We start from the raw sequence: 19,608 nt of genomic DNA on the forward strand, positions 1-19,608 counted from the left end.
TTTCGAAACATAACAATCCAGTACCTACTGTTAATTAGCCATTAACCAACCGTTAAGTGGCATTTGAAAGGACACAAATGCCCTTCAAGTGTCATCTAATTTTCTTTACCAACCATTTAACATTGACAAAAAATTAACAATTTTAGATCCTTGCCTCTTCTATTTAAGAAAATTGGAGTCACTGAAATGCCCACTCAAACATGACCCCAACTTTTCTGGTTAAATTTTTGTCAACATTTAGATAATTGATAAAGAAAATTAAATAACACTTGAATGGCATTTGTGTTTTTTTTAAATGGCACAACGGCTGATTAACAACTAAGTAGATATTGGATTATCACGTTTTAAAAGTTTAGCCATTAAATTGCGACATTTTAAAATTTGAGACAAAAATCGGAAATTTTTCCTAAATTAAAGTAGTAAAATGGTACATTTGAAAATTTTAAATCCTCAAACAACACTACCCGTAAATTTTAGAGTTTAGACAGAAAAAAGTTGGAACAACCACAAATATTAGGGAAGAGGAAGAAAAAAAATGACGAGATAGGTCATCTCCATACGATGTGACACGTGTTATACTGGATTCTGGATAATATTACCAAAACCTCGTAAACGGGATAAGCCTCCGGCCTCCTCTGTGTTGACTGTTGTGTTGAGAGTTAGAGACTAGAGAGCAGAGAGTCTCTCCGTCCCACTTTCAAACAAAGAAACGACGAAAATAAAGTGAAAGCCAAAATTCGATTTTTTTCGCGGATTTTAGCGTTCACGATGCCAGAGGATCCCCGCCTCTGAAAACCCTAAATTTTCTTCGTTTCAATTTTACCTACCAAATTCTTTGCTGAGAAATCTTGTTTCATGGCGGCCATTTCTTCTTTGTCATTTACTGCATTAGGCCAAGTGTCAGGGAGGAAGCGTTTGGTTTCTTCGGCTCGACCATTCAGTTCCACTTTTGACGGCTTTCGTTTTCGAAAGAAAATTTTTTCTGTTTCAATTGGTACCAAAACTCAGAATTTGAATTCTCGAATGGCAATTATTCAGTGCATGTCATCTGTAACAGGTAAATTAATGTTCCATTTCTTTTTGAATATGCTCTCTCTCTCTCTCTCTCTCTCTCCCCCCCCTCTATTAAGAATTTTGGTTTCTATGTAAACAGTGACTTTATTGGTGTGGAATTTCTTCAGGTTTTGCCTGTCTAAAGTGCTTTCTTTTCGGTTCGTTTATTTATTTGCTTGAGAAACTAGGCTCAACATAGAACTAATAGTCCTCTGAAATTTCAAAGGGAAGAATAGTAAGAAAAAGGGAAAAATATGGAGAATTGTTTCTAGAACTATACAAGAAGATTCGTACCTCTAGATATTGCGATTTTTAGAATTCTTCTAGTTAGCAAGAGCATTAGATATTGAAAAATCTTTATACTTCTCTTTGATTTTATCTTTATTCATCTGAATGGTAATTATTAATGTACTGGAAGAAAGATATCTATAAGTTTGATTTCTCCTGGAGTCAATTTTTAATTCCATTTTGCTTCTGGTACCAGAATCACAGCTGTTACTTATAATTGAATTTGAAATTTCATTTTTTTTTGTTCTTTTCTCTATGCTATTAATCTTTATGGAGATAAACGTCCTTTCTTCTGTAACTTTTGTGTGTGTGTGTGTGCGCGTGCGTGGAAGGGGTTCAAGTGTCCAGCTACTTATTTTCTTACTGTGGTTGCAGAAGTGCCCACGGTGTGTGAGACAAAATCTAATTTCCTCAAGGCATACAAGCGGCCTATCCCTAGTATATACAACACCGTGTTGCAGGAACTGATTGTCCAACAACATTTGATGAGATATAAGAGGACATACCAGTATGATGCTGTTTTTGCGCTTGGTTTTGTTACTGTGTATGATAAGCTTATGGAAGGGTATCCAAATGATGAAGATCGAGAAGCCATCTTCCGAGCTTATATCCAAGCATTGAAGGAGGATCCTGAACAATACAGGTATTTCAGATATTTTTTCCTTATCTTTTGTTTATTTATTGATTTTGTTAAAACCTAATATTGCTTTGGCAGCTGTGCTTCCTTCAGGTAGTTACTATTAGGAGTGGAAAACAATAATTATTATATGAATTTTTATCTCAAACTTTGGAGGAAACATTTTGGTGAGTCAATTGGATTGAGTATTTAAATTGTATGAATTTTGTTATTCCACATCCATGTTTGATCACCTCCATCCCAAGCTATTAGGGTGTGGACAATGGTGGCTTCATAGCTTTGTTTCTAGATCCTTTTACAGGATATGCGGACAGTTTGACCTATCTGTTGCATAAAGACATTGTAGAAAAACTAAGTGGGAAAAGTCGACATATAAATTTTTCCAGCAAATGGAGGTTTGAAAAATTTCTATTTTAAGATTCTGTTAATGACTTCTATCCTGTGCAACCAATCATTAAAATTTGTGCTGCAATAGATTAAACAGAGCTCCTCTAGACACCAAAGTTTGCGTAAATCTTCATTATATAATACGTGAATCATGAACCTTGGAAGAAAAACCTGGGTGACTTAACTACCATAATTTTTAAGGCGCCAAGGCGAGGTTAGGTGATAGGGGGGCGCCTTGTCGCCTAGTCGCCTAGGCGATAGATTTTTTTAATCATATTTCCTTAATAAATATCCATAATTTTTATAAGAAAAGTATAAACTTCATGTTAAAGTATAGAAAATCAACATATTCCAACATATTCATGAGAAGAAAAAGAAGAAAGAAAAGAAAATTAAAAAAAATAGGGGCTCAACCCCTAATTTTGTTATAAGAAAAGAAGAAAAGAGAAGGTGGAAGAAGAAAAAGAAGAAATTAGAATATGAACACACAAAATTAGTAAAGAAAAAGAAAAAAATGTGTTGATTGGACAACATTTTATGTTCTTCCTTACTTATTGGTTCAGGTTTTGAAGTCTTTGAGGGTTCAATACAGCATTTAGCAATGTTTGTGTTGATTCAACCCTAACAAATAAGAAAATAATAAAAAGAAATTAGTATATAAACACACAAAATGAATATTTTAGTTTAAAAATATCTATTTTATAATTATAAGCGAAAAAAATTAAGAATATAAAAGTTTTTTATAACATGCTATAGAAAACTGCTTGGCAATTAGGTGAGGTGAGCTTCCAAGGGCGCCTTGTTGCGTACGCCTTGACAGCTATGTTAACTACAAATGAACGTTCATCTGTGTTTTGTTTAATCTTTTGGGTCTTAAACTGCGAAATTTGCAAATCCATTGTGATTGAAAAGGAAACAACACAATGAAAATAAATTGCAAATGCTCGAAAGTTTAGACTATTATGTGGTTTCCAAGAACAAGAAGGAAAATAAAAATCTAAAATACATGTAATTATGAGTAAAGTACATTATAGGTAGAATGGTTAGAAGAAAAATTAAAAGAAAATAGATAATATCATCCGGAAAAATTGTTTGAAAAATGTATTTCTTATAATTTGCAGAAAATATTTTTTATAAGGGTGAACTGGATTCACTAGAAAAGAAAAAAGTTGAAAATTAAATAATATGGAAATATGATAGCAAGACTGTAATATCACAAAACTTGCTCACTCTTGATACTCATTTCTTTTGAAAGATATGCTATTTCATTCGCAGACCTTGGCACTAGGATGAATGATCGGCATACACAGTGATCAGCTTCTTACTTTATGGAATAGGCTTTGCTCTCTTTTTCTAATTTATGTCAATTGGCAACTAGAAAAGTAACATAAAAATTTTTCTCATAAAACATAAAATAATTAGGAAATAGAAAAAAAATGAAAGAAAAACAGTCCAAACATCTAGGGTGGCATTTGGTTCCATTGCTGTTTTCTGAGAAAACAGTGCCGCACCAGAGCCCCTTCAGATTTTGAGAAAATGAAAACAAAATGCATTGGTATGTGCTGTTTGGTTACCTGTTTTCTCAAAAAATGGCAGAAAATGGCCCATCTCAGAAAATGTCATTTTTGATGTTTTTTTCTTTTCTCAAAGCATTTTCTGTTATGGTGGCTGATGTGGCTCCTACATGGCACTGTTTTGTAACAGAACCTAACAGCACCATGCATAAATGCTTTCTCAAAAATTGTAAAAAACACAATGCTGTTTTTTGGAAAAACACAATGGAATCAAACACCTATGTTATTTAGTCTGTTTTGTACTAGAGGATATCTTCCACTTTCATGTTTCTTCCTTGTAATAATGATTCTCTTAGATGTTTGATCATTCTGGTACTCCAAAGGCTTCCTTTTTGTATCATGTTTCTCCTTTATTAACACATAAATATGCACATACTGTATTGAATTGAAACTTGCTTTCTCAAAATAAGGTGCAATGACTTGTAATTACTTGCTTGTATTATCACCCAAAGTTAAATCACTTGCAATTATTATCATGGATTTGATCATCTCCATACTTTGAAAGTTAAATTGCATCTGTTTGAGACCTTGGGAAGCCTGCATAACTTTAATTAATTAATTAATTAATTAATTTTATGATACAGAAATGATGCACAAAAGCTGGAAGATTGGGCCAGGACTCAAAGTGCCAGTTTGCTAATTGAGTTTGCATCTAGAGAAGGAGAAGTTGAGGGGATTTTGAAAGACGTTTCAGAACGAGCTGGAGACAGTGGGAGTTTTAGCTACAGTCGTTTCTTTGCCATAGGGCTATTTCGTCTTCTGGAATTGGCTAATGCAACAGAACCAACTGTCTTAGAAAAGGTTGAGACAACTATTCTCAGTGATGTTTGAGTTAATTTTGCCAGTATCATTGTAAATATGCACCTATAAAAAAAATCATAAATATGCATTTAGGCAATGTTTGTTTTACAAGTTTTTGTTGTTTAGAATGCTTATATCAAAATGTATGTGCAGAATAATGAATGCTGTATAATTAGTACCCCTTCTTTAATTATGGTACAAGAAATCCCTACAAATACCTCCGAGAATTACAATGAGAATGAGATGTTAAAAGAAGCCACTGAGACCAAGATTTCTTCTTGCTTTTTTTTGGTTGATGAGTATGAGACCCAGATTTTTGTTATGATGCAGATGATTCTGCAAGAACCTTCATCACCAATTCCCAGGTCAGAAATTACTAGAATTACTCTATTCCAGATTTCACTAATTTTCTTCGCTAATTTTAGCAAATGAAGGAAAACCAGGGTTTTGGCTTTTTTTTTTCTTTTTCTTTTTGGGTGTGGGGGGTGGGGTGGGGAGGTGGTCACAAACCCTAGCCTCATACAAGGAAAATGTCAGCACTTTTCTATTAAAAATAACATGTTGGATGTAGGGCCTAGCCTCTACTGTACTGTTGCAGTGAATGAAATTGGCCCATGATCCTAGTTATTGGATACATTTTTTTTTCTTTGACTGTATGTCATATATTTGTTTAGTTTAGTGAATGCATTAGGTCAAATTGTTAGGATCACCCAGTCAAGTCTAATTCCAGAGAATCTCTTGGGTATATCTATCAAATAGTAGGGCATCCTCTTTGAATGAGTTCCCTACATATAACAGTCTGCAGTCTATTAGCTCCCTTGAGTACTTCTCCCATTTAATTTTATATTTATATCTATTCTTCTGCATGTTTCTAAATATAAGTTTCATGATCATGATCATCATCTAAGCCTTACTCCCAACTATATGGGGTCAACTGCATGAATCCTGTTTTGCAATTCCATTTTGTTTAGTGTGATATCCACTGTTAAACTTTCATGATCTGCATATTAAATATTTTCAGTATTAGTCATATTGCTGACTTTCATTTGTTCTTTGTATCACACATCATGGGGTGCAACAAACATGCATTTGATCGACTCTTGTTTGTGCATAGACAGCAGATGGGTGCATGCACATAAAGAGGAGCAGGCCTCATAGTAATGTGGTTTATTGAATAAGTCTAAATGGCCTAGGAGCATTTTTTATGGCAAGATAGTTGGAGGGCTCAGGGGGGCCTCATATGCCACTCTAGATGTGCTACAAACAAGGTGTATACACTACACAATGGACTAGGAAGTTCAATAAGAACAGAAGCAAATATGTCAGCAATGCATATACCGTCAACAGATGTACCAGAAACTGACATTTTTTCTCTTGATTGGGTTTTATAGCCTGTTGTGCAAATTTTATTTGTAGCAGATCTGGAGTCTTTATATACCTGCTGTGGCCACTCTGTTCATGACTTCATCCTTAAAACTCTTGTATGGTGTCTAACAGAAAAGCCCTTTGTGGGTAAATTTTGAATCGAAAGGTGAAACTTTGAAGAGCTTAAATCCATAGGGAAAAAGCAATGGGAGATGGGTATAAGATTGGAGGATTTGGCACATGGCAAATATAGAGGGTTCCCCATCCAGTGGGTGGTTTGGATCTACCATATTGTCCCTCCAACAGCAGAAATAAAATATGTTGTATAGGAAAGAACCATAAATGTTGCATGCATGTATGTGTATGTAGGTTCCTGAATATGGAATGACACCATGTTTGTTGTTGCTCAACAGCTCTGTGCAGCCTTAAACATAAACAAAAGAAGTATAGATCGAGACCTTGATGTATACCGCAACCTGCTGTCAAAATTGGTTCAAGCTAAGGAGCTCTTAAAGGAGTATGTAGATAGGTATGGGCACATTAGCACTAAACTATTTCCACACTATTTTGCTATGATATCTTATTACTGCTCCAAATCCTTTCATGCATATTAAATGTAATCTGATAAGAGTATCTTGTGGGGGGGGGGGGGGGAGATGTACTAAACCATGTAGAATGTAAACTGACAAAATCGAAATAGGAAAACTCTTCTGATGTTAACCTCCTAAAAATGCTGAAGTTATGGTTCCGATATTTTTTAAAAAAAAGTAGACGTGTCTAAACGGGTATGTGGATACATGGGAATTTTCTGAGAGTGGCTATTTTGTGCAAAAAATAAAAAATCCACAGGTTAGGTCCACGTCCAATCTACCCTTCCCAAGATCCCGGATAACTGTGATCAACATTGAGTAATGGTCTGTATACTGAAAAAAAGGACTTCCCTTTCATTGTGATATTCATCATTAGTGTTGTGGCAAGAATTTAGGTATTCTAGTTGTCCTATATCTGTAAGGACTTGTGCTTTTGAAATACATGTTGCCTTTGCACTTCAAGAAAAAAAAATGGTGCCTTTGACTTCCTCTATAATTTCTGACAACTGCTTTAATCTCCTCTGAATTTTGACCTCTCCAAAAACCTCCCTTCACATTTCTTTATACAAGCTGACCCTTTCCGTTGCTTTGAATTTTACCCAAAATAAAATTCCTATATTGCCCAGGGATAAGAATATTGAAATATCCTTTGACCGGAAAAGCACAAAAATATCAATGAAACAAAAATTGAAAACAATTAGAGGAAATTTCTTTGAACAAAACCCTTTTCTCTCCTCACCATCCCTCTCACGAAATCTCTGCTTATTTTTGTTTTTTTATTGATATTTTTGTGCTTTTATTGTCATTATTATTATTATTATTATTATTATTATAATACTTTAAATTATTATAATAACTTTGTAATTTTGTAATTTAATACTCTAAATTACAAAATATGGAGGGGGTTTTTGAAGAGATTAAAGTTCAGGGGAGGTTAAAGTAGTTGCCAGATACTTGGCTACTGTGCATATGTTGTAGGACTGTTGTTTCCAGATGATAACAGCTATTCTTTTTGCAATATTTTTGGATGGCAGAGAAAAGAAGAAAAGAGAAGAAAGGGCAGACCAGAGGGCCAATGAGGCTATTACAAAATGCATAGGAGAATTTCAATATGCAGGTCAATAATTCAACCTTTCCTGCCAAGCACACTGATACTTCAACACCATGCTTCTTTTATGGCTTTTGGGCAAGGACATATAGCATCTGAGTTACAGGCGCCACCTACCAAGATCCGAGTTTGTAATTCTTGTATTATTTGGAGTATAATGATCCAGATGCATCTTTTGTACCGGCTCATCCCCCTTTTTTCTTTCTAATTTTGTATCAATACGCATTCTTCTAATGTTTATCTCTATGATGATCAACCATCTTCCATGCATATAGATCTTGTCTATCAAATTTATCTAAAACTCACTATTAGCGTGTTTTTTCAAACTCACCATAACTTTTCAGAACATCCTGGGAGCCCCTCATCAGAGTTTTTATTTTTCAAAACTCACCTTCCATCAAATCGCCATTGATAATCATCGATAGAAATTGTCCACGTAAGCAATTAAGTAATTAATATGACCGAAATACTCTTGCATGGTAAATGAATTTATGGCGGTTTTGTTCGTGGCATGAACTTCATATGAAATGACAGAGGGAGAAGAAGGTGAATGGGACAGTTTATAGAACTCAATGTGTCGGTGCAAGCATGAACCAGAACTCTACTGGAAGAGGTTGTAGCAGTGCAATTTATATCCTAGGATTTATCTTTTCATCACTTGGTGGCTGTTGTAGGAGGGCTTACCAGTGAAGTCCGCATTACGGAGCACCGATGGAGATAAATTCTGTTGTTTTCACTGTTTTTATAACCGGACCAGACCTGACGGTTGGATCGGAAAAACTGGGAATGGGTCATCTGACCGGCTGGATAATCATTTGAACCATTCGAATGGTTTTGATTGTTTTCTAATTTTTTAAATTTTTTTATTTTTTTGTCAGAACGGCCTGGCCGTTCGGGTCGAACAGTTGGACCGTTTGAACCAGTGACGGGACCCCTGACCGGTTCGTTTTTAAAAACCATTGTTGTTTTGGTTGTAAGTTGTAACCATGGTTTTCAAAACCTGAGTAATTTGGATGGTTGGACTGGGTTCCTGGTCAGGTAACTGTTCCGTTTCACCCTAAAACTGCATTTTAGTCAAAATTTGTTGATTTGGTCACTGATCCATTGATTTGGATGGTCGAACTGTCAACCTGAGTAATGATTTTTGGCCATTTTATTTTTTTATTATTTTTATTTTTTAAGTCAGAATTGATCATTTATTCGAATCGGACAGTTGGACCATTCGACCTGGGAACCGGTCCCCATAATGGTTCCCTGTCCAGTTTGATTTTAAAAACCTTGGTTGTAAACAAAGGATCATCTGTTTTGGCGATGTTCGTTTACAGTAACTGTAATGTTTGAATCCATTATCGTAGGCTGATGAGAGGCTCTTAGCGGATAGATTTCGGACAATGCATGATCAATGGATGTTAAATCAATAGGACATGTAGAGGTAACGAAGCCAAATGACACAAGTACTTTTTTAGATTGCAGTAACCATTATTGTATGGAGGGTTTGGAACCGAGTTAGCTGTGAAGGATGGTAACCGAAGCCCTCGAAAGTATTGAGTATGCAAACACTATGATCTTTCAGTTATGTGAATGGCACGCTACATCCAGACCTACAGGCTACAGATGGTCTCTTTGCTGATTGCAACTCCCTAAGTTGTGGCAATCATACACGGGAGTTGTAATGGTGTGTATTACATTGGATGGCAGTGGCAATTTCTGCAATGTACAAGTGCTTTCCTCGGATCCTGAGTCTGTGGTGGTGCATGGACTACTTGAAGCCCTTAATCTATGCCAAAGGTTGAATTGAAGCCTCCATTTTAAGTAACCACCAAGTTGTGATTTGTATGAAAAGACAACCATTTGAGGCCCCTGGTCTATCAAAAATCTAATTCATGACGGATGGGTGCTTATGACAAAAATCCCACAATCACATTAGATATAGGTACAAAGTGGGCCGTGCTGGGCCAGCATGGCACGAACTGTGGGCGGCCCACGCAAAGTGCGGGCCATGCCGCCCTCCCCAATGAATAGTTTGGGGGTCGGCCCGGTACAGCCCATGTAGGCCCGTGCGGTGCCACGGGCTGGGCTGGCCCATAGGCCAAGCCTTACTCCAAGCCGGGCCATGGACCAGGCCGAAGTTATTTTTATTTATTTATTTAAAAAATTGAAAAAAAACTTAAAATTTAAATTTTATATGAATTTTGATGTATAAAATTGCTTATATACAATAATTAAATAAATTAGTATAATAAAATTGAAAACAATTATTTATTTTATTAATATATTATATATAAATATATATTAAATATACATAAATAGTATATATGGGTCATGCTAGGCTGTGCCGGCACGCGGGCTATAAACGGCACAGTCCGCTTGGTTGTGCCGTACCGACCCACCCTGTGGACCTAAAACCCTAGGCCCAACACGACACAGACTATCATGCTAGCCTGACATGGCCTGCATGCCATCATGCCGGGCCACGGGCAGCACAGCCCGATTTACACCTCTAATTACATATATCACCAAAAGTTGTAATCATGCCCCATGGTTTGGCCAAATTATGTCCTATTAATCAACTCTAAGTTCTTTAGAAAAACAAAAAATCAAAGTATGAAAAGAGAACCCACCTAATTGCTTAATTTGTTTTTCCATCAAAAAATATTCTCTATTAACTTATCGTACAAAACAGATTATTTTAAAAGCATTCAGTCACTTTTTTTGGAAGCCTAACGAAGCAAATCCTATTAACTGCTTAGAGAGATGTTACAAATACAATCTCGCAAAAATCAGGAACCCTAGACCAAACTTATACAACATTGATAGATAATGCATGACATGCAACTTTGTGCTGTACCATTCGCCTCCCTAGGCACTTAAGGTTTGTTCAAGGTTCAAAATTTTGTCACGTATCATTCTAGCAAATTTTCGACATGCTACATGGTACTAAATTGAATGTGTCGTATTTATTCATTGTATTAAAGTTGTATAGTACATGTATCGTTGAGTATCGGTGTGTTTCGGCACTGTATTGGCCGATACGATATCGATATGGTAGCGTATCGGCCGATACAATACGATTTTACTGTAGCGGAAATGCAAATAAAACTCCCTTCGAAAGAAGGCTTCTAAACCCATTTCAGAAGCCCTTTTTCTTTCCCAAACCCTTCATAAAGCTTTTTAACCTTTTTAAAGACTCAAATATTGTAAAAGTTTGCCAAAACATCTATAAATTTGCAAGATTCAACAAGTTTTTCAAGGTAGTGAAAAAATGAGTGAAACTAAATACGTTTTTTCAAATTTCTTTTACATTTTCAGTTAATGTTAGAAAAGATATGGGGAAAGAAAGTGATTTGCCCCCTAATTTATTTTTTTGAGTTAGGGGGGTCTTGCTTTGCTTCGCTCACTCGCCTCCGCTTCGACAAGACCCTCTTTTAACAACTATTATGCATTTTTATTTTTCTTAATATAAAAGTTTTTTATTAAAGATAAAGAAAAAAAATGAAATCCCCCCTTCCTCTTTCCTCCTCATGCCTATTGTATTCTGAACTATGCTTTATGCCTCTAAGTAGTGGAATGCCTTTGTGTTTTAAAATATTGATATTTATTTTTTTTAATTTTTAAAATAAAATATGCAAAATAATTATTTCATCTATTATGTCCATAAATCCATTCAATTTTTTGTTACATATTTACTTTTCTTAATTTAAATTTAATTTTTAGAATAAAGCATACAAAATAATTACTGGATCTATTATGTCCATAATTAGATAGTATGTTTCTATTCCCAACTTCTTGTTTATTGATTATAATATGTAAATGTGTTATTTTTATGCGTAAATAGCTCATTTATGTCTTATATTTAGTGATATTGATGTTTATTTATGATTTATTAGAGTATTTATAGCATTTCCATGTGTTTCCATGCATATCTTAATTTTTTGTCCATATTCATGCGTATCCAAGACATATTTCGATGTCTCTTAAATTTGTCTTTCCGATATGCATAGTATTTGGTTCATAATAAGATTCCGATTCCATTCAACCAAACAGTTAAAATCAGAATAGCCCATTCCAATTTCAATTCCAAACCCCTATATTCCTGCAAACCAAACGGGCCCTAAGTTAATTGAGCAGCCGGGAAACCAATTCATATAAGCCCTGCACTCGGCAACCAGTTGAATGATGTGCCACAGAGGATCAAAGATTTCCTCCAGTAAAGCTTTAATCAATACTAAAGAATCCCCTTTAACCTCCAGGTCAACGATTTCCAAACACTGCACAAATTTCAATCCCTCAAGTAAAGCAAATGCTTCCGTCTCAATTGAAGATAACTCTTCTAATAGCACGTCCAAAGCAAAAGGCTCCAGAAGAATTGCGAATGACAATCCCCAGACCTGAGGTATCACTCGACGTGGTGGCTTCAGATTGCTTCAAGTGAATGGCTTCTATCGAGCTACAGATTGGTGGGAACTATAAAATAGTTCCTGGATACAAGAATAGGTGAAAGAAGATTGAGTTTAAGTCAAGCAAAGGGACTCAGTCTCTCGGATAGGGTCCTTACTGGGTTTCCAGGAAATCCTAATAGAATGATAGAATAGAATACATAAGTGCAACCCAGATAAAGAGAGAATAGGCCATGGGCTGTATGCCACAAAGGACATCGAGGCTAGGACCTTGTAATCAATAAAGCAGTGGCAACGGACAGGAGTATGTTGTTTGAAACCAGCAAAAGGTCTCATTTTGAATTTAAGGATTGAAATCATTCATCCTAACTGTCGTAGTGGATTGGCTCAAGAGCAATGCATAAAATTGCCTCAACTTCCTTCTATTCTTAAATTGGTTAGCTGACCTGGTTGCAATTTTTTATTTACTGGAGAGCTTCTATCTAATAACACGGTTTATCTTCCAAGTGTAGATAATTTACTGGGGGTCTCTCTAGAGGTTTTGAAAAGTTATGGTAAGTTTTAGATACTGAAGACATGATACCAGAAAAATTTGTAACCAATCAACCCGTAAGTGATAAATAATCAGGTTGTATTTATCAAAATTCACAGGGAAGGGTTGATTGGTCAAAACTCTTTTGATATCATGTCTTTTTATCATAAATAGTAAAAATGGCAACTGAACAGATTTGGGGTAGAGCACCCTTTCCCTGTCCTTGCCCGAAGCCAAAATCCCTTGTCCCATCCCTGGTGGCGAAGTGGGACACTTCCTTATAGGAGATGGGGAATTCCTGAATTTTCCCCGCCCCAAGCCAACATCTAAAAAATACATCATATTTCAGACATTTTGGAAATTATATTACAGGAATTTAGGAATATTTTAAACATTAAATTATTGGATGCTAAGGGTTTTAGGGATTTAGGGAAAATTTAAAAATATTTTAGAAATTAATATTAAATCTATATATATTTTAATAATTTATCACCGGATTTGAGGACTTATATACAAAATTAGTCCCCAATTCAAAACAATGTCCCCATCCTCGTTTAAATTCAAGGAAAACCCACCCAATTCGGAGCAGGGCGGGGCCCCAATTTTACAGGAAAAATTACCATCCCTAATAAATACATTTTTCCTTATCAATAATGCATACCAGGGCCACAATATTGAGTTGAATTTGGAGCGATTTGGTTACATCCAAATCCAATCCGGTTAGAATAACATTAAATAACCGGATTGGATTTGAATGTAACCAAATCGAACCGAATTCAACTCGATTACAGCCCTGGTATGCACCGTGCAGATAAGGGAACAAATTTGGCTGTCTGGGAAAAACAGCTTGGGCTGTTTGGGAGCTTGCTGTATATGACACGTTGCCTCATTCAAGTTCTTGACAAGTACAACACTGATTGCAAATACTCTTTCGCGCCCCATACCCATAGTATTGCCATGGAAAAGAAGCTCCAAAACAGCCCAGATTGTTTTTCCAAACAGCCAAAGTTTTCCCAGTATCAAGGACGCACGCAGCGTCCAATTGCACTCAACGTGGGGAGAGCCTGTGCTCGGCGGGTTTGACTTTGAAGTTTGAATCAGGGCCCGCTTATCTGCTTAGACAGAGGCAAAATTTAATATGGGGGTGGGCTTTTACCTTATAGAATTCGATCAGAAACGCCACTCACCTATGATCTATCAAAACAACCCATGAAATCCAAAAATGCAGTAAATGTTCAAAAACGGAGAGCCACCTGGAATTGGAGTTTGGAAACACAATAATGGCTTAATAATTATTAGTGTAAGGGCATATGTTATAAATATGTGCAAATAAAGAGTGAAAATATAAGTAGATGTTATATACTCAATCTAAATTTAATCTGCACCAAAATCAAGGCAAGTATCTAACTATAGATGATGGTAATACATTCAGACTTTAAACACGGGCAATATGTTATGCATATGTGCAAGAGTGAAAATATAAATTGACGTTATATACCCACTGTAAATTTAACCTGCACCAAAACCAAGTATATAGATGATGGTTGTTAACATGTTGGCTTAAAGTTGGGAGATTCGTTGATTATTTTAATGCCTTTTTCTGTCAGAATATATATAGACGTTAGACACGGACAATATATTAAGTCTGGACTTTTTAAGTTAAGAAAACAGTTAGAATGTAGATCTCTGTCGTAATGGACACAAGGTAAAATGCCAATTAGACAAAAAAAAAAAAAAGAATTTGAACAATTTACTGCCTAAAGATGATGATAATTTATTACTGGCAAATTAGATTCATTAACAAATAGAAGAGGGCACTTTACCTCAATTGCTAGGAAACAATGACAGTTACTTGAGAGAGAATGATGAATATTTTGTCAAGCTTAACTGAGATGAGTAATGTCAATCCCATCAGGAATTTTGAATGTATCTGCTGCTCCAAACTTCCTACGCTCTTCCCAGTCTTCATCAGACTCTTCTTCACTATCCTCCTCTTCACCATGAGGGCTGCTAGGTACCAGTGGGTCGTGGACACTTTTGGATCTGCAGCCTAGAGTGGCAAGCATGTTTACTTGACCGAGGTGGGAGATTTCAACTACAACAGTGTCATCATCAACAGGGAGGGGTTGTTTCCATGGTTCCCCATCAATCCTCATATATGTACACTCAGCAGCACCCCTGTGAAATTCGAAACGGATTCGATGTGCCTATATGATAAAGAAAAGAACTTAAAAAAAAAAAAAAACATTCTCAGACAGTCAAGCCTGATACTCAACTCCTAGCTGCTACAGTATAGCAACTTCGCTGCAAGTTACTGTCCCCTTTACAGGGCTTTGGGAGTCAACTTCCATTTCAGTTAGAATAAAATGGATACCCAACTTGAAAACGGCAATTTGGAAAACCAAAAGCATAAAGATGTCATAACTCCTTTTTCAAAACAGTGACTACATTGAACTTAAAAACAACGGGAGATGTTTAAAGCGAATGGGAATTGCTTTGTAGGGATTCAAGGGTGTTAGGCACCTTATCCACCTAGTCAGACTGGTTCACCCTTTCTCTCATTACGAGTTTATGATCACCCTAACAATAATAACCTCCTTGAAAAGAGTAATATTCATTAAATGCAGAAAGAAGAAATACTCTAATGAGAGGAAACATAAAGAAAATTATTCCACAGGTCAAAAGTATAACATGACAAACTAAACAGAAAAAATAACAACTTTCTGCAATAGGATTAAACTATTAAAAGAAATAAACAGAAACCATGCAACTAAAAAATGAGGTAGGTGAGTATTGCCTAGTTTGTATGTTGATCTGTTAAGCAGAAATTCCGCCTCTTTTGGCAGTGGAATCCTCTCCTTGGGCAAAGGGAGAAAAGCAGGGTTCTTTTTTTTTTTTTTCCCATCTCCACCAAGTATCCTCCCTTCCCCTCTTCCTTACTGAATACCTCATTCTCTTCCTAAGTTCCTAATGGATAAATGAAGGAAAAAAATCGAGAAAAAAGGGAAAGGGAGAAAAGCAGGGTTCTTTTTTTTTTTTTTCTCTTTCTGTTTTTCTCCCTTTCCCTTTTTTCTCGATTTTTTTCCTTCATTTATCCATTAGGAACTTAGGAAGAGAATGAGGTATTCAGTAAGGAAGAGGGGAAGGGAGGATACTTGGTGGAGATGGCCTCCTCTTTGCCTCTCTTATCCAAGAATCTTCAATTTATCCTTGGCTAAAAACAAACCCATAGCTGATCTGATCTCCTTTGATGAGACGGGGCTGGTTTGGGATTTACGTTTGAGGCCTTTGAGAGGTAATGAAACTACTGAGCTAATTCCCTCAACTCTCTTCAAGATGTGATCTTGGCTCCTCCTGGGTTGGATGAGAAAGTGTGGATCCCAAATGCAAATGACATATTTACCTGCTCTTCCTTCAACTGCCTAACTCATTCATTTGATAACCCAATCTTTCCAGCTAAAGAATTGTGGTCAAGCGCAATCCTCCCTAAAGTGAAGATCTTTTGTTAGGAGGCATCCAAGCAAATCATAAACATTTGAAATTGTGGTCAAGCACGATCCTCCCTAAAGTGAAGATCTTTTGTTGGGAGGCAGAGTAAATCACAAACATTTGTGAGAGACTCCAAAGAAAGTGGAGAAACTGGTCAATTTCTCCAAATGTGTGTGTTCTTTGCCTAAAGAATGGGGAAAATCCATGCCAAGTCCCAGCTGATTGATCACACTCATATAGATTAGGAGTTTCCAAGGAATCAAGCTGTCATTTCTCAACCAGCCTAACAACAACTTTGGAATCTCCCTCCACAATCAGATTGTTGAATCCAAGATTCTTTGCTAGTTTCATCCCTTGAAGTAGTGTCATTAACTTTTCTGCACTGATGTTCCCAGCGGTAATAGGACTTGAATAAAGGGCTATAACTAACCCTCTATAATCCCTAAAGACACCCCCAATGCCTGAAAGGCTAGGATTGCCCAAACTACATCTATCGAAATCCAACTTTAGGAAACTCTCTTAGGTGGTTTTTATTTATAGATATTTCATTAAAATTGTTGAAAAAATTGAAATATTTTCCTAAAAGAACAAATATGGATCCTGTGATTCACTAGCTGGTATACCATTGTTAATGTGAATATGTGATTTACTTTCTAAGTCACTATAATATGAAAAAGAGCACGACACACACAACTGGAAGAGAAGATTTTCAGTCCAACCAAAACAATGGAACCAACCATACCTAAAAGGAAGACACACACACACATACACACACACAGATTAAAATCACTCAATATTCTCTTATTTAATATACATAATTATTTTTCATTGTTGTTTTTTTTGTTCTAAATGTGCAATTATACTTCTAAGAATCAATGAAGTTTCATTAACAAATTCCAAGTTCTATTAATTTCCTTAACTTCTTTAGATTTTCCAAATATCTTAGAAAAAATCAGCAAAATATCCCCGAGTATTGAGCAGCCAAGAAACAAAATGTCCAAAAAATGAGCATAGTAGAAATGCAAATGCTGAGATGGATGAGTGAGAAAACTAGAAAGGATAGGATCAAATATGTACTTGTTCCAAGCAACCTAGGAGTAGCACCAATTGGTGATGAAATGAAGGAAAGTAGACTAAGATGGTTTTTTCATGTACAAGAAAAGACACACATTGGTGATGAAATGGATTTGTCACTTACAACTCCAATGAGAAGTGATCTGTTACAGTAGTGTTGCATGTACTATCTTAAATAAAGGAAATATTTCTGCCAGACACACATTGGACTCCTACAAAACATAGATTCTTGAGGGACAGTTCTAAGTTACATTTTTTTTCTCCTATTGCTTATTTGACATAAATGAATAGTTAATGTACAGATTAAATGCCATTTTTTCCTACAAAATGTAATCAAGACAATCTTTTAACAACTTTCTCTACAGGTTTATAATGTTAAAATTCAATAAAATATGGAGTATTTTAATAGTTTATACTTGTTTATAAATGTCTCCTACGAGTCCTTGTTTCTTTTTTGTCTTGCCAAGTCAGACTCCTAGACATGCATCATATTTCGATTCTCATGTCTGTCCATGCAACACTGGTTACAAGTTGAAGAGTCTAGAAGAGCTAAGGGTAGACCATAAAGGACAAGAGTTGAAGTAGTGAGAAATGTTTACGGGCTCATAATTTAACAACCAACATGCTAGGGCTGCAATGGAATTGAGCTCTAATTGAATAAATCGGGCTTGAGTTTGATTAGGCTTGGTTCGATTTGGATTTTAATTGAGTTCAAATCTCAAGGAAAGCTCGATTAGTTATTTGAACTGAAGCTAGACTAATAAAAAGTTCGGCTTGAAAACTTGCGAGCATGGCTCAATTAACACATACTTACATACATACATATTATAGAATATAAAAATGTATTTTATAATATATTATGAAAAAATATTTTTACGTAAAATATATTTTTATACTCTATATAATATAAGAATATACTGTATATTATAATATATACATATATATATATAATTATATTTACAGAATATAAAAAATATATTCGTTTTTGATCTTTCAAGTTGAACTCGAGTTCATCTGATCTTTAATCGAACCGAGCTTGAATTAGGAAATAGAATTCGTGAACTCGAACTCAAACTTGAGCTTAACAATATTTTAGTCAAACCAAGCCAAGACATACAGAATTTCAGCTCAGCTCGGCTCAATTGCACCCTTATGACATGGCATAGAAGAGAGTGGAATGGCAAAAGAATATTCATGTAGCCAACTCCATATAGTTGGGCAAGGCTTAGTTATGTTGAGTTTTCTTCAAGGTTTTAAATATCGACAAGATACGTCCAATATGGGGCATATCGTATTAGTATCGGTACAAGGCAATACAAGATATGCTATGAATAGAAACATATACTATAAATCGCACGTATCTGACCGATACGTGTGTATCAGCCTGTATCGCATTGTATCAACTGATACACAATGCCTTTCTATTAAAAATTTGGTATTGATGCTTATAGGATGATTTGAACCTAGGTTGCCTAGCACCTAAGGCCAAAACTCTCAACACAACTTCAAACCACTAAGCCATCTTGTGACTTGTGACATTTAATGAAATAAAATAATTTTTATAAACTTTTGTGTCCATATGAAATCCAAACAAATAATACATATTTATGTTTAACAACTTCAACTAAAAATTAAAAGATATAATATTCAAAATTAGTACTTTATAAACAAATGGAATAAATAATCTCTCAAATCCACATTTACATGAAAAGATGATTTTAATCTCAAGACATTTATACAAATAAAATATTAATAATAGAATAATTATTTCAGTACTTAAAATTTATAAATTTTCACATGATGTATATCTTACAATTTTATATATTTTTATAATTATTAATTAATATTTCAATTTACATTAAATAACATTATATTTATTATTTACAAAAAAATTGTTTACAAAATATTCAAGAATATAATATTAAATTGAATCTATAAAATCCACTAATTTACATTTATATGAAAAATGATTTTTAATTTCAAAAATATTATACAAATAAAAATTTTAATAATAAAAAAATTATTTTAGTAATTAAAAATTATGAATTTGCATATGATATATGTCTTAGAAATTTTAACAGATTTGATATATTTTAAGTTAAAATTATATATTTTTATAAATTATTAATTGTAATTTAATTTATATTTGAGAATTTAATATTCGGTTAACTTTTTTTGTCAATGTTAAAAAGCAAAAATTATAAAATAGAAAACAATTGATATAATAATTAAGGTAAATATAATAGGTCCATATGTTTTGTGTCTTGGACTCTCATTTAATGCATTGTATGATATCTATGCACCCCACTATAT

At 34.9% G+C, this 19,608-nt stretch overlaps 2 protein-coding genes across 7 annotated transcripts in view; one reads left to right on the forward strand and one right to left on the reverse strand.

The window, feature by feature from the left end:
• The first annotated feature begins 540 nt into the window (after window positions 1-540).
• LOC104612254 (protein THYLAKOID FORMATION1, chloroplastic-like) lies at window positions 541-8,073 on the forward strand. The gene is made up of 5 exons (XM_010279612.3): window positions 541-1,057; window positions 1,717-1,984; window positions 4,524-4,740; window positions 6,519-6,634; window positions 7,730-8,073. Exons 1-5 carry the CDS (start codon window positions 856-858, stop codon window positions 7,818-7,820), a joined length of 894 nt encoding a protein of 297 aa, XP_010277914.1. The 5' UTR covers window positions 541-855; the 3' UTR covers window positions 7,821-8,073.
• Window positions 8,074-13,997: 5,924 nt separating this feature from the next.
• LOC104612253 (diacylglycerol kinase 1-like) overlaps window positions 13,998-19,608 on the reverse strand; it is a 90,825-nt gene continuing 85,214 nt past the window's right edge. For 3 of the 6 annotated variants that reach the window (XR_016080241.1, XM_010279611.3, XM_010279610.3), the window contains one exon: window positions 14,350-14,939. Coding sequence is in view for 4 of the 6 variants with exons in the window: in XM_010279611.3 (XP_010277913.1) it covers window positions 14,616-14,939 (324 nt within the window). In the remaining 2 variants the exon portion in view is untranslated. Of the gene's footprint in view, window positions 14,247-14,349; window positions 14,960-19,608 lie in introns of those variants that run through there. The other 3 variants (XR_016080240.1, XM_088894447.1, XM_088894448.1) reach the window with 3 other exon arrangements.

Source organism: Nelumbo nucifera, chromosome 1 (assembly GCF_055504915.1).
Source record: "Nelumbo nucifera cultivar China Antique chromosome 1, China Antique-T2T, whole genome shotgun sequence".
NCBI lineage: Eukaryota > Viridiplantae > Streptophyta > Magnoliopsida > Proteales > Nelumbonaceae > Nelumbo > Nelumbo nucifera.